The sequence below is a fragment of the Asterias rubens genome, chromosome 8 (assembly GCF_902459465.1).
Source record: "Asterias rubens chromosome 8, eAstRub1.3, whole genome shotgun sequence".
In the NCBI taxonomy this organism is placed as follows: Eukaryota; Metazoa; Echinodermata; class Asteroidea; order Forcipulatida; family Asteriidae; genus Asterias; species Asterias rubens.
Genome location: NC_047069.1, coordinates 10,707,839 through 10,722,641, shown reverse-complemented (window position 1 = coordinate 10,722,641; position 14,803 = coordinate 10,707,839). Strand labels below are relative to the sequence as shown.

Below are 14,803 nucleotides of genomic sequence, written 5' to 3'. Positions count from 1 at the left end.
AACGTCATCTGTGATTGGTTGAATATTTCCCTGGCCCCTTTTCAGCCAATGAGAATGCATCTTAAATGAGCAGAGTCAGACATGTCAAATTCCTGTGAATCAAAGCCGACGGGGGAATGAAATGCTGTCAGCAGGCGACGGAAGTATTTAAAAGCAGCTTCTTTTTACAAGATTATTCAGGGTAAACATGTGTTTCATTGTTTAAGATATTTGTAAATCACGTTAACAACAAATATTGGCTTATGCAGTGACTGCAAGTGTATGCATTTAGGAATTTTGACCACCTAGAAACGCAACGCCATGTGCATAACAACGGGTTTGTACACATTTTTCCATTACGAATTTTGCCGTGTGCACTGAAACGTGCTGAAAACAATGCCGATTGATTTGCATGAAATTGTTTTGTTTTGCACCATTTTCACAATATTTTATGGGTCTTATGTCTTTTTAAGATAACTTGGTCATGTTATTGATTCAAAGTTAAGTTTTTAGGGCACAGAAACAGAACTATAAATACTCTTCCAGAATCCATGTCTTCACTATTTTTATTTTTATTTTCTAATTTTTAATAAAATTATATCATCAATTTGCTAATGTCTTGTTTGTTGCTAACTTAATAGTTCCATCCTTAAAGTGCAATGGGCTGTTGGTATGCTGAGGTCACCAAAAACAGCTATCGACCATCCAGTTAGCTGCCTCCTTGACCTTCCCCCATAACATAAGGTTTATCGCGAATAGCAAAATATAAAGAGAGGGCGCTGTTGAACCCACACAAAGGTGTAGGTGTTGCGTGCGTGAGTCGTAGAAACTGCATAGAAACCGCCCCATATTCCATCCCACAACGCATTGCATTTCTGAATCGCGATAAACCTTATAAATTGGTCCAATCCACTCCGTATTCTAAGGATATGTCCGGATTGGACCTTCACCTTGGATTCCAAGGATACGGAATGGATTGGAGCAGTTTATGGTGCTACCTTGGATTTAGACTAGTTACAATAATTGTAATGCTCGGGCGAGGGTCGAAAACCCAAGTTCTTCCCTCAGCGGATCGTTACAATTATTGTAACTACCAACATTGACCAATTGTATCAACAATGTTTTGAGAGTTTGACATCATTATGTGAAAGGCGTCTAGGCCTATACTATGTTGTAATGCTGTAATGAACTCTCCTGCCTTTTTGCCAAAGCCCCATACAGACAAGCATCAGGAAGTGTGATGATCTTTCAAATAGAAACTCATGTTTTCCCCCCAAATATTCGCAGGACAGTTGCTTTTAACGAACGTCATAGTTCTAGGAGTAGACAGTTGCCACTTACCATCATTGCCTCTTGCTGAGAGTGCATCAAAACAATTTTGTGCATGCTGGTGTTGGTGCAATTAAGCTGACAGTCACTGACACATTTACCAATCATTTGCGCCAAAAAAAAATCTTAAAAAATAATTGTTCTTTTGAACGCTGAGCCCTAATCTTGCTTTTGTTTTTTTTATCTCCAGATAATGAATTAATACAGCTAAAGATCAGAAGAATAAATCTTCAACAGAATGCCGTCAGCGGACGAGCGTAAGGATTTTCTCCTTAACAGCTGTGCATCTTTCTTTGGTCTCTCATCTGAAGATGGTGCCATTTCACAGCTGTTTAATGCCAGGGAGCTCAACACATTCCTTGACGATGGAAATTGCTCAGTGCTGTCTGCAAGGCTTAACAGTCTTGGGAACAATCATCAAGTACATCTCAAGAATAAGGTGATTAGACTATATAAATGTATTTGAACTTGTAAAACTTGACACCTGTTATACTAGTTACCACAGCATGAGACCAACATAAAGTAACCAATGATATATTTTCCCCCTAATTATTGCCCACAGGTGGATCCTAGTGAGACAGGAGAGAAGGTTCTTTGTTTCTACAAAGTCCGTCCCAGTGTCATATCTAAAGAGAACATTCATTCAGATGTATATTCACTGTCTATGCTAGATTCCCCATGCAGTGCTTTGTATCAAGCCATTGAAAAGGTAATTTTCATTAACACATCATATTTGGTTTAGACCATACACTGCTTGAAGACATGTAAAATAATTTCCGGACCTGCAAGTGGAATAAAGGTCTGGAATTTGGGAGAAAACCCGAGTTAAAGGGAGGTTCTGTGAATGAATTCCAGTACCCTTTGTCCCTCTTTGTACAGGAAATGAAGTGTAGCACCGCATGTGCCAGCACGTTACAAACTTTACTATGGAATGTCTGGGCATGTTAGCGCTTTGCCCTCGATCCCAAAAAATAGTCCTAGTGTGTACACATGTCTGCCCATGTCATCCTATAGACATTTTCAAAGCGGGTTTATCAGATTTTCGTTTCTGTCTCTGTGAAAATTGTGTGTGTGTACATTTCACCTGGCAGCTTGTGGGCCTGAATAAATAGAACAGGAATTGCTTGCATTTCAAAATGGTGTAGCAAACTGGAAAAATAGATGTAGGGCTATTTGTTTATGTTCACTACCAGGCAATCATTCAGGAAGATGTTTACTTATTTAAAAAAAAGTAGTCTATCACCTCATATTGACTAACACTGTGTATTGCCCTGTCTGTTTTCCATCTTTGTGTAGGTATATGCACCATTGCTGATTAAGGATGAGAAGTGGAGTCGAACCATGGACCCTAAGCTGCAAAGCTTGCTGAGTGAATTCCAAGCTGGTCTGCAGAGTCTTGTTAGAAAGATTGACCCCTCTCAGGCTGGCAAGATGGTCAAAGATGATAACAGTTTTGCAGGTCTGTGTTTACAAATTGACTGTCAAGGATAATAATGTTTAGTCATAGTATTTGTTTTTCTGTATAATAGATGTTAAAATTTGCATCGGGATGAAGAGTATTAATTTTGGTTTTACCCTTACAATGATGTGTGTTAGTACTGTATACTGTGAACAAAAAATCACCGGCATTTTACTCGGTAGGATTAGAACTTACGACCTTTGCAATTCTAGAGCAGTGTCTTACCAACTTGAACACCGAGCAGTTTTCTAGGCTAGTTGGTAAATTAAAAATTGCCATCGGTAGACAAGGATATTATTGATAATTGATTATTTAATTGTGAAAATGGAGGTTTTTCAAAACAAGGACTTTCACACATTACAAAAACAGTTTCAGTTGCCGATTTGAATAAAACCCACATTATTATAACCTTAAGCCAAGAGGTTTGAGCAAATCGGAAATAACTTATTCCACAACCATGGTTGATTTTATTCTTCAGGAATCCTGACTCCCAGTGATGAGTTTCAGTACTGGGCAGAAGTTGCAGTGTCAGGCACCAATGTAGACACTAAAGAACGAGCCCAGCTTTTTCAACAATACTTTGAGCCAATAACAAGAGACTACAGCAACCTTGATGTCTTATCCTTAGCTGAGGGTATAGACCTTGTAGAGACAACTCAGGATGCTGTAGATGATGTCTGGAAGCAGGGAGAGTTTGAAGTATACCCTGAAAAGAGGATGAAACACCTGCTGGAAGTGATGGGTAAGTTTGTCACTGAGTGGAATTCACTTCGCATCTAGTGCTTTTATGTAAACGGGGCCCAATTTCAGGGCTCTGCTTACCGTAAGCAAATAATTTGTGCTTGCGAAAGCAGGGAATTTTGTGCTTACGTCAAGTGTATAAAATATTTTAAAAACTCACGGGTTACAGGGAATTTTGGCTTGTGTGCGTGTGAACTCCAGTTTACTAGTATTGACCAAATTCACCTGGTGCATCATCAAAATAATCTTGTATGCACCATTTTGGTGGTCAATGTCACTGTGCGTTATTCAGTGAAGGGCCCATTTTAGGCAACGCAGCGTTTACACGTAAACCTATTGACCACCAAAATGGTGAGCGTGGCACAGTCGCAGCATGGGTCAATAGGCATTCTACGCTTACACAGCTAGCGCAGAAATTCAGCGCTTGGGCACGTAAACGGAGAATGGTGATCGTAAGCGCAGAATTGAGTGTAGGATGTGGCAGTCTTTAGAAACAAATCAGATTTTTATGTGGAGCCCGTAATATTCAGTTAAGTAGATATTTATAACTTGAACAGTCTGTTAGTTTTTCTTTCAAACTTCTTTTATTCAATTTTCAGGGAGTTCCCTTGGCCGATTTGCCCAAAGGAAACTAAGTGACTTCAAAATCTGGCAAGACCCTTATCACAAAGTCAAAGAAGCTCTGCGTCAGGCCATTGCAATCTGTGACAAGTGGGTGACGTCCTGTGAGAAATTGACTGATCAGTTCTGGAAGAGGGACCCTATTCACCCCTGGAAGAGCTCCAAATTTGCCCCTGAAGGCTTGATCCAGCTCTCCGCCAGACTTCAGGAGGTAGACTTTAATATGAAATTATCTTTAACAACTCATTTCAACATTTTAAATTTGTTTAGGTTTCTTGAAAATTGAAGATTATGTTTGCAAAGAAGAAATTATTCTCACCTTAATGAAGGGTGTAAATTTACTGGGAGACTTTTGGACGGTCCTTTTTCACAGTTTTCCCCTGCTCGGACCTACGCGCACAAAACTGAGCATATGCGCCAGAATCTCAGAAGTCTCCCTATGACAGGTTCTTTCTCAAAATGCTTTAAAAAAAAAATACCATTGAAAGCCGCTGTAGGCTTCTAACCAAGTCAGGTTTTATGGCCTTCAACTTCAAGAGTGCTTACCAAACGAATACCTTCCCTTCTTAAAGTCTCTTGATTTTGAATTTTATTCAATGACAGATTGCCACTTTGAGGACAGTCCATGAGCAGCTAGTCCGTCTACTCTCCACTGGTGAACAGCATGAACTACGTACAGCTGACGCCTTCACCCCATTTGCAGGACTCAATGCCTTGCAGTACAATCCCTACACAGAGCCGATATGGCGGGCAGCAGTAACTCAGTACCACAGAGGTGAGTAGATTCTTTGTCATGATGTAAAGTTTCATTAAAGGCACGGGGGCCGATTTCACAAAGAGTTATGACTAGTCCTAAGAGATACCAAAACGTATAGCTAGTCTTAAGTTAGGACGAGTAACTCATCCTAAGTCTAGATAAGACTAGTCTTAACTCTTTGTGAAATCCACCCCTGGACACCTTTGGTTATTGTCAAAGACCAGTATTCTCACTTGATGTATACAAACATATGCATAAAATAGCAATACTGTGATTTTGTTGTACTCAATTGGTCTTCAAAGTTGCAAAAGGTTAACACCTTTACGTGTTCATCACTGACTAAAGACTTTACAAGAAGGTTTGGGATGGCCTGTGTGCAACAAATCTGTCGATTGAGCGACAAATAAAATGAATGCAGAGTTAACCCAACGCTATGTTACGCCTTTGGTCATCTCGTTGAGTCACAGAAGTCATTTTGATTTCTGCAGAGTCAACCCAATGCTATAATTAGCCTTATCTTCATTTTGTTGAGTCACAGAAGTCATTTTGTATTCCACAAACTGAAAACCCCCCAATATATTTCGAAATTGGTATTGATGCAACTTGCGAACGTAATTCTTGGGTTTTTATCCATACGGGAAAATAAAACAAAAACCCACAATCAATTTTGGTAGGAAATGTTAAACTGCATCCCTGTATCATGGAAAATAAATAACAATAATTTGACAATAACCATTTCTTCTTAGCCATGGCGCCAGCTGAACAGCGTATTGCAGGCAAGCTACGATCCCAACTGAGGAATTTAGAGGCAAGCCCCCAGCAGCTTCTTCGGGAATTCCTGAAAAACAAAGAACTAGTGAGCAGGGAGAGTGTCCGTAAAGAGCTTGTATCAGAAAGGTGAGTTAATAGTACAAATGCTTCAAGGATGCTTTTTTTTAATTTGATTAATTATGGATTGTTTTATTCCCTTGTAATGTTCCACTTAAAGGCACTAGATTCTATTGGTAATTGCTCAAAATAATTGTTAGCATAAAAACTTAATTGTTAGCGATCAATGGAGAGATGTTGATAGTATAAAACAACTCCCTTTCAAGTAATGTCGTTTTCGAGAAAGAAGCTATTTCTTGCTAAAATTTTTGAACTTGATATCAAGACCTCAGAATTTGATTTTGAGGTCTTGAATTCAAGCATCTGAAAGCACACAACTTTGTGTCACAAGGGTGTTTTTTTCTCCAATATTATCTCGCAACTTTGACGACCAATTGAGTTCAAATTTTCACAGGTTTGTTATTTTATGCATATGTTGAGATACACCAAGTGAGAAGACTGGTCTATGACAATTACCGAAGGTGTCCAGTGTCTTTAAAAATTCTCCCTGTGATTAAAACAATTTTCAATTTCAAGAATATTTTATGATTTGGGGTTAAACAAAGAAATTGACTAGAGTGGGATTGGAACCAACTACCTCTGGATTTACATTGAAGACTCTATATATTTCTTTGTTGTTTTATACATGTCTTTGTGGTATATTTTTCAGGGAAACACTTCTTGGTCAGCTCCAGGTGTACCTCAAGTCGATCAAAGATGACTTCAATATCAGAATTAGTGATACAGGACCCCCAACTGGCAAGAACTTACCAGAGGTTGTCAATAATATTGTGTGGGTTAGGCAACTTGAAGCCAAGGTAAATCAATAGGTTTTTAAATTCAATTTGTTTTAGGATATTTGTTTGTTCAGTCCTGTTCAGACCAAACCCAAACATTTCCATAGAGAATCAACCAGATGATGTTCACAAAATGCGAGCAAGAGACGGACTAGTTGAGCGAGCGTACCTCAATGTCTATTTATCAGGGTTAATCTTATTTATCGAGGTTCACCTTTCTCCTGAAGACGACCAGAGCATACTGATCGAACTGTTGAGTCAATAACCATCAGTTCTTTTCAGAAGAGGGATATTCACATGATGGTACTGCAAACCTCTCTTAGTTATACTTCCACCATGCAAAGTTTTAAAGACAGTGGACTTAATTGGTAATTGTCAAAGACTAGTCTGCACAGTTGGTGTATCTCAACATATGCATAAAATAACAAACCTGTGAAAATTTTAGCTCAATCGGTCGTCGAAGTTGTGAGATAATAATGAAAGATAAAAACACCCTTGTCACACGAAGTTGTGTGCTTTGTGATGCTTGATTTCGCGACTTGAGGTCTCGAAATCAAATTTATGGAAAATTACTTCTTTCTCGAAAATTATGTCACTTCAGAGGGAGCTGTTTCTCACAATGTTTTATACTATCAACCTCTCCCCATTACTCATAATCAAGAAAGGTTTTATGTGGCCGAGCGGTTAAGAGCACCGAATTCAAGCTCTGCTGATTCTGTTCAGCAGTGTGTGGGTTCGAATCCCGGTCGTGACACTTGTGTCCCTGAGCAAGACACTTAACCATTATTGCTTCTCTCGACCCAGGGGTAAATGGGGACCTGTGAGGGCAGAGATGGTTCTTGTGATTGATTTAGCCGAGTAGCGCATTTGTTGCACGAGGCTGTATACTTCCCAGGGAGCTGAGATGGTTTAAGGAGTGAATTAAGGCCCAGTGACCAGGGGTAATAATTTGAAGCGCTTTGAGACACCCATTCGGGAGTGAAAAAGCGCTATATAAACTCAAATATTATTATTATAATTATTTTGAGTAATTACCAATAGTGTCCACTGCCTTTAAATCCTACTTAAGGTTAACCTTACTTGTGTATTGGCTGTAGGTGGAGGAAACCTCAAGTGTTGCTGAGGCCCTCTTGAATGATCTCTCTGGATTCAACCACTTCAGGAGGAGTGCTGCCGATCTTGTGGATGAGCTCAGGAATTGGAGGCAGGATCAATTTGACAGCTGGTCACGTGAGATACAAGCTGACATCGAGGACCCACACAAGCCTCTCAGGTACTAGATTTACATTCCATGGCCCATGGATGGATTAAACAAATTGTGTGTGTATTTTATGCATTTTTAAAAGTGTATCCTTTCGTTACTAATCGCTTGTATGGTATCTGCATACAGTTCTTTGTCAAGGCCATTTTAATTTCCCCAGTGAGGGATAATAAAGTTTGTATCTATCTATCTATAGATCTATCTATGTACCAACTAAATTTTTCAATTCAATTCAATAAACATTTATTTGAGTATTGCCCTCACATGATATAATACATGATTGATGTTTCATAATATTAACAGTGACAGTTATAAACAGTAGCCATCATTATTAACAATATTAAATCATACAAAATTAAAGGATTTTTTGGGGTTGAACAAAGAATTGACTACAGTGGGATTGAAACCAACAACCTCCGGATTAATGTGCCGGCGCACTACCAACTGAGCTAACTTAGCCCTACATTTGCAGTGTCCCTATTTTGTCAAGTTCTTTGTTCGTTAACTGCTGTGTAGCCAGGGATCACACCCAAATTACGATACAACCTCGGAAGCGGCAGCCAGGGGATCATCTTAAGGGGATGCGACTTTTTGTTTCAGATATCAGTATAAACCACTAGGGAAACTGACTGGGTAAGTTTACCCAGTCAGTTTCCCTGTGGTTTATATTGGTATAAAATTAAAGGATCACATGTATCAGTTTGTGGTGTGTATAGTCACACTTTTGAAAGAGAAGAAAGATTATTGAACACAGTTCTTAAAGTTTGTTTTATTGTATAACTGTTTTGTGTTAACCCCGGTTTCATGCGAAATGCACCAGCCAATCAATTTTCCCTGCGTCACAATTTGAAAACAGTGCGTACATGGTTGTTCTCGCATTCACTTTCGTGTAATGTATGAAGTAGGCTTTCTGTTTATTTTCAAAAGTGTTCACAACACCCATCTCACCAGCTCCCTCACCCCTTCAATAAGATTTGATTTGTGATTATTTAATCCACAGCTTACAGATGAGTGGTCGTCTAATGGAGTTTAACACCAAGAACAATGAACTAGTAGTGTCCTACAGTGAGCGTCTAGTGACTCTGATACGTGAAGTCAGGCAGCTACAGGCGTTAGGTTACCCAGTGGCCGCTAAGATTCAACACACAGCAGCCATTGCTCAGAAGTTCTACAAACATGGGGTCATTCTCAAACAGGTAACTGTTATAATTGATGGAAATTTGCACCAGGATTAAGAATATTAATGTTTGGTTTTACCCATATACACCTATGTGTGTTAGCACTGTATACTGGGTACAGGCGTATCACTCAGGTGGCATTCGAACCCATGACCTTTGCAATTCTAGAGTAATGTCTTACCATCTAGGCAGGTAAATTGTGTTGTTTGGTTTTTAAAACTCTTTATTACACTGTGTAAATAAAGCAATGTATACTCAGTACTTTCCCTGAGTTCTGTGAAAAAAATCACAGGCATAATACTCGGGTTGGATTCGAACCCACAACCTGTGCCATTCTAGATGGTCTACCACTAGACGACTGAGATTGCCCAGTAGCTAGAAGCAGTTCAAATGGTATGTTTTTGCAGCGGGTACCTCAACAATTTTATAGAAAGTATATTGTAAACATAGCCCAAGTTCAATGCAAAGTTTATGGACTATTTTTAATGCATGATATCATGTTTTCTCTTTGTAATGGAAGATGGATGTAGCTGATGAGTTAATTGTGGGTCCAGTGTCATAGAGATGAACAAGTTTATCTACTTTAAATAAACAAAATGAAATATAGTCACTAGTAGGCAATATACATAACTTGAATGTTAACATGTGTGTATTAAACCTCACTTATGTTGTGTGCCCAGCACCTCTTTTTGGACCCAGGTAGTTACAACACACAAAGGATTACATATTGCAGGAAATATCTGTGGAACTTGACGAGAAATTGAGTGCATTTATCATACAAGCATTTAGCATTTCAGACATTGATCCAAAGAAGTTGAACATGAGTCATTCTTATATTTTGAACTTAAGGTGGCACATTTCCACAACACCATCGCAGAGCAAATGATCCCTAGTCAGCGCAACCTGATGTTACAGTCTGCCCTTGCCTTTGAGCGCATCATCAAGAAACCCAATGTAGGGGCTAAGGACAGCGGAGGGCAGAAGGTGCAGGTAACATGGGATAATCCCCAGGAGCTTGAAGCTTACATCGTCAAGCTACAAGCGGCTGCCGAGAAACTCACCACAGAGAACAGGAAACTCAGGAAATGGCACTTTGTTTTATCAGATAAGGTTTGTGGAAAACCTTTGAATTGTCTTAAGTTTGTACACCTCAATTGAAAAACACATATTTTTAACTAAATCATTGAGTGGAAGATATTTGGTCAGAGGAATTTTATGGGCTGAAGTCTTCTAATATTTGAGCGAGAAATTACCTCTTTCTCAAAAACTATGTTACTTCAGAGGGAGCTGTTTCTCACAATGTTTTATACTATCAACATCTCTCCATTGCTCGTTACCAAGTCAGTTGTTATGCTAACAATTATTTTGAGTAATTAAAAATAGTGTCTAGTGCCTTTAAGAAGATGATTTGTTGACCTAGTGTCTTAATTTGTACCCAGGTTGTACAGCTGATGTCAGTGGACCTACTCCGCCAGCAGCCTCGTTGGAAGGAAGGTCTTCAAGAGATTCGTGGCATCATGAGCACCCTAGAGAACCAGGGTTACAAGGCAGCGGATATGAAGACATGGAAGATGCATTGGGACAGACAACTGTACAAGGCTCTTGAGCATCAATATCAAATGGGGCTTGAAGCACTCAATGAAAACCTACCAGAGATCAAAGTGGACCTCACATACAGGTCATTATGTGCACCTCTCTGAAAAGTCAACCTTTTTTTCCAATCTAGTGTTTTCATATATCGCGCTTTACACACTTTAAGGGCGTCTCAACATTATGGTCAGTGGGCCATTTAAATTATTCTTTATTAAATCATCTGAGCTCCCTGGGGAGTATACAGCCTGTGCAACAACTATGCGCTACTAAGCAAAATGGACCACGAGAACCATATCTGCTGTCACAGGTACCCATTTACCCCTGGGTGGAGAGAAGCAATTATAGTAAAGAGTCTTGCTCAGGGACACAAGTGTCACGACCGGGACTCAACCCAACGCCAGAGCTTGAGTTCAGTGCTCTTATCCACTCGACCATAACACCCTTTATACAAACCCTAGTTTATCAAAACCATAAGACCCTAACCTACACATATTGAGAAACACTACATGTACATGGCAACTTTGTGTAAGTTCAATAGGAGACTTTCTGGGACGATAGAGGGCAGCAGACTTACCGGGTAAATCCATTGTTCTCAGAATTATGCGCATGTTCAGAACTACGTAAACAATGGAAATTTACCCGGTATGTCTGCTGCCACCTAGCGTTGGAAAGTCTCCTATTGCATGAGGTTTGTTTTTTTGTAATTTTTAAACTCTACTCTGCGGTGGTGGAATATAAAGCAAGACAACTTCTTTAAAAAGAGCATAATCTACCCAGCAAGTAGATACACACATGGTGTTACTGCAAACCTAATATTTATTGATACCTCCTTATGCAATGCCTCAAATCCCATACATGTTTATACTTCTACCTCATTCAAGCTACATTTGATCTGATTTTAGACAAAAACGTCTCCAGTTCCGCCCACCACTGGAAGAGATCCGAGCTAAGTACTACAGAGAGATGAAGAAGTTCATCAGTCTGCCGTATCACTTCCGTGGTCTGGCTGATAGTGGTGATGATCTTATCTTCCCTGTGATTATCGAGAAGCACACATCTGGATTCTCCACAGTCTACCGCAAGGCGGAGGAGCTGTTCCAGAGATTAGCCAAAGCCCAAAATGTCTTTAAGGCGAGTTGTTTTAATAAATGTTAATTTTCATTGGGATAAAGAGTATTCATTTTTGATTTACCAATATACACCGATGGGTGTTAGCACTGTAAACTCAGTACATTCCCGAGTTCTGTAAAAAAAATCACAGGCATATTACTTGTGTGGGATTCGTACCAACGACCTTCGCAATCCAATAGTCCTGTCGTACCAACTAGACGTGAGTTGTTTTGCCTTTCGAATCAATTTCAAATAGTCTTATTTATATAAAAGAAATCAGTGTTCATCTTGGCTATAACTAAGGCCGTATCCAAGTTGGTGTCTACAGCTTAGGCTGCAGCTGTTGCTAAGGGTGTTTCTAAGGACATACTATACCTCAACGCATGATGACGCGGAAATCTAGCCGTAGCCGTAGCTGTAGCCGCCAATTCAGATTGCATTAATATACCTCACACCTATACATTCATCATTCACTCATACAATCACTGGTCCAAAAACTTTTATCTTCCAGTATGCGCTAATCCACCAATCAGATGCATGAACTACTATGGGGATAAAAACATATATACTACTTCCTCTGTTTTATATGCTACTTCCTCTGTTTTTATTGCACAATGCGTATTGTGAGTGTCAATGCGTCACGCTCCGTATACGGACAGTGCAAAAATTACATTCTAAACAGTAGTGTGCGTGCATGTTGTTTGTCGCGAAATAACGTTCTGAAATTTTAAACTTTGCGCTTTTCACGTGAGACTGGAAGATAAATTTGTTAGAACGCATGCTCGTTGAATAGGAAAAAATATAGTGCGTCTGCGTCCTGGATATGGGACGCAGAAGCGCTATATTATTCTGTATTCCACTCGCGCTTGTGTGATAACTTATAATATTGAGCCTTGGTTTTTGTTAAAATATGTTTATTAAAAACTGGTTCACAAATTTATTGTGTGTCCATGTTCATTTAAACAGGAGTGGGTTGTATTAGGCTCGGTGGATCTGGATAAACTAATAGAGGAACACTTGCACACTGTTGCTGACTGGGAGCGTAATTTCAAAGCCCTGAAGACAAGAGGCAGAGACTGTGAAAAGCTACCAAGGTAACCGCAACAATTTCTAATAATATCAAAGTCATAATATCAAAGTCTTATCTAGCGCATGTATCTACCAACAAGGTACTCAAGGCACTTAGTATATACATTTTTTCAGAAAGATTGGTTATTTAAGTTATGAATTTTCAGACCCAAATAATTTTGTATTCAATGTTTACCTTTAAAATCATGATGCAATATACACAACAAAGTATTTTCCAATTGCACAATTCTTTGATGTAAGGCTGATCTGCTTTGAGCAATGATCTTTTGTTTAATGGCCAAGTGATTAGATAATTGCTTGAGTTTTAGCCATAGTTAAAGCGTTTATTGCAGCTAGTGTGTCGGCTAACATTTTTCAAACTCTGCCTGATGGGCCATTGTCGTCTTGCTCTTACACAATCCTAGCTGTGTCTTTATGAATCAATACAAATCATGCTGGGAACCATTTGGACTAGTCATGGCTTGGTTATTTGATTTTATAACACCCCTTGCACGTATTCTGCCTGCTCATTGGTTTAGAGCGCGTCACATGACATGTCTTAGTTTTGCTAGACGACGGCCGTGTGATAGTGCGTCGGTTTGCCATGCGCTAGTCTGAAGACTAGCACACGGCGTGCAGTACCCAGACGTCCGTTGCGTGTACGAGGATGATAAATTAATAGTCTGTAACCATTTCGGATTGCACGACACTACATGCAGCACAGTAAAAGTGTTTGCAATCTGTATTCGCGTCGTCCGTGGATTGTAGCATTCAGGTCTGTAACTTAATAATAATAGTACAGTATTTAGAAATGTTTGGGGTGTTATAAAACAAATATTGACTGCTTTTACTCGTGCAATGGTTAAAAACTATGACTCCCGAGGTGATCCCCGGAGCGTTCTATTTTCCTTCGGCTTCGCCTTGGGAAAATAGAACGCTCCCGGGGATAACCTTGGGAGTCATAGTTTTAACCATAGCACTCGAAGCAGTCAATATTTGTATAATAGCCATACTCGGCACTGGTTATAAATATACAAGTTGATAGATTGAAATTATCAAGTAGTCAACCATCCAGGCATGTGGTTTCTCTGCACTTTTCCTGTAGTGAATTTCCCTGTGTACAAGATTGTTTGCGTCACCTAATGCACTTCACTTTCGCATGAAGTATGTACCAGGTTTTATTGAAGAGTTGCAATAATTTCCCTCCTCCCACACACAGCCAAATCAAGGTGGACTGCATCACCGTCTCCACCACCCCAGTCAAGTCCACCATAGACAGCCTGATTCAGCGTCTATTCGACTCCCTGCTGTCGTCCCTGAGGTATTCCATCACAGAACATGTCAATGAAATTGACCGCTTTCTGAAAGATGCTACGGAGGCACTGTCAACAAGACCACAGACTGTGGAGGAGATTGGGAAGGCCAATGCTAAACATGCTGAGTTACAGGCTAAGAAACCAGAGGTTGGTGTGTTGTCTATTTTTATCTGCACCTCCAGCCATAAGCCATTTTGAGGTATGGCGGACACAACACTATGACACTAATTAGGTTTGGGTAGTTATGATCATATCCAACCAAACAATGCAACCCCATAGTGTCCACCATGACCATTGTTTTGACTACATTTGTCCGCATGCCTTTTTTGTTGACTATAGTTTGACTACTTTAGTCAACTACGTTTTTTTCATTTCATTTTCTCCAGAGGACGATCAGAGCATACTGATCGTAACGTCGAGACCACACTTCTTTTTAGAACCACCCTAACTCATTTAGAGATTATCATTGCATGGTGTTACCACAAACCTTTACTGTATCGTTTTTCCACCATGCAAAGTTTCAAATCCTACTCCTTTCATTTTCATTTAATTATTTTCTTCATCTGTTATTGACTGTCTTTGATATAAAGAGATTGTACTTAATTTGTTTATTATATTCCTTTTTGACCAATATGGATATAAATGTTGATTGAATTGAATTGAATTGAACTGTTTGGAACCATTATACTGGGCATGGTCACATCGCTTGCTACCAATAGCCGTTTTC

At 39.5% G+C, this 14,803-nt stretch overlaps 1 protein-coding gene across 3 annotated transcripts in view; it reads left to right on the top strand.

Annotated features, from left to right (window-relative positions):
• Positions 1 to 96: 96 nt before the first annotated feature.
• The window catches only part of LOC117294063 (cytoplasmic dynein 2 heavy chain 1-like), a 78,393-nt gene continuing 63,686 nt past the window's right edge, over positions 97 to 14,803 (top strand). For 2 of the 3 annotated variants that reach the window (XM_033776580.1, XM_033776579.1), the window contains exons 1-16: positions 97 to 181; positions 1,499 to 1,747; positions 1,871 to 2,017; positions 2,605 to 2,767; positions 3,246 to 3,509; positions 4,108 to 4,340; positions 4,733 to 4,904; positions 5,633 to 5,783; positions 6,424 to 6,571; positions 7,648 to 7,823; positions 8,812 to 9,007; positions 9,839 to 10,099; positions 10,429 to 10,667; positions 11,485 to 11,713; positions 12,659 to 12,786; positions 13,980 to 14,223. In XM_033776580.1, coding sequence (XP_033632471.1) covers positions 1,547 to 1,747; positions 1,871 to 2,017; positions 2,605 to 2,767; positions 3,246 to 3,509; positions 4,108 to 4,340; positions 4,733 to 4,904; positions 5,633 to 5,783; positions 6,424 to 6,571; positions 7,648 to 7,823; positions 8,812 to 9,007; positions 9,839 to 10,099; positions 10,429 to 10,667; positions 11,485 to 11,713; positions 12,659 to 12,786; positions 13,980 to 14,223 — 2,952 coding nt within the window. In that variant the 5' untranslated portion in view covers positions 97 to 181; positions 1,499 to 1,546. Of the gene's footprint in view, positions 182 to 1,498; positions 1,748 to 1,870; positions 2,018 to 2,604; positions 2,768 to 3,245; positions 3,510 to 4,107; positions 4,341 to 4,732; positions 4,905 to 5,632; positions 5,784 to 6,423; positions 6,572 to 7,647; positions 7,824 to 8,811; positions 9,008 to 9,838; positions 10,100 to 10,428; positions 10,668 to 11,484; positions 11,714 to 12,658; positions 12,787 to 13,979; positions 14,224 to 14,803 lie in introns of those variants that run through there. The other variant, XM_033776581.1, reaches the window with a different exon arrangement.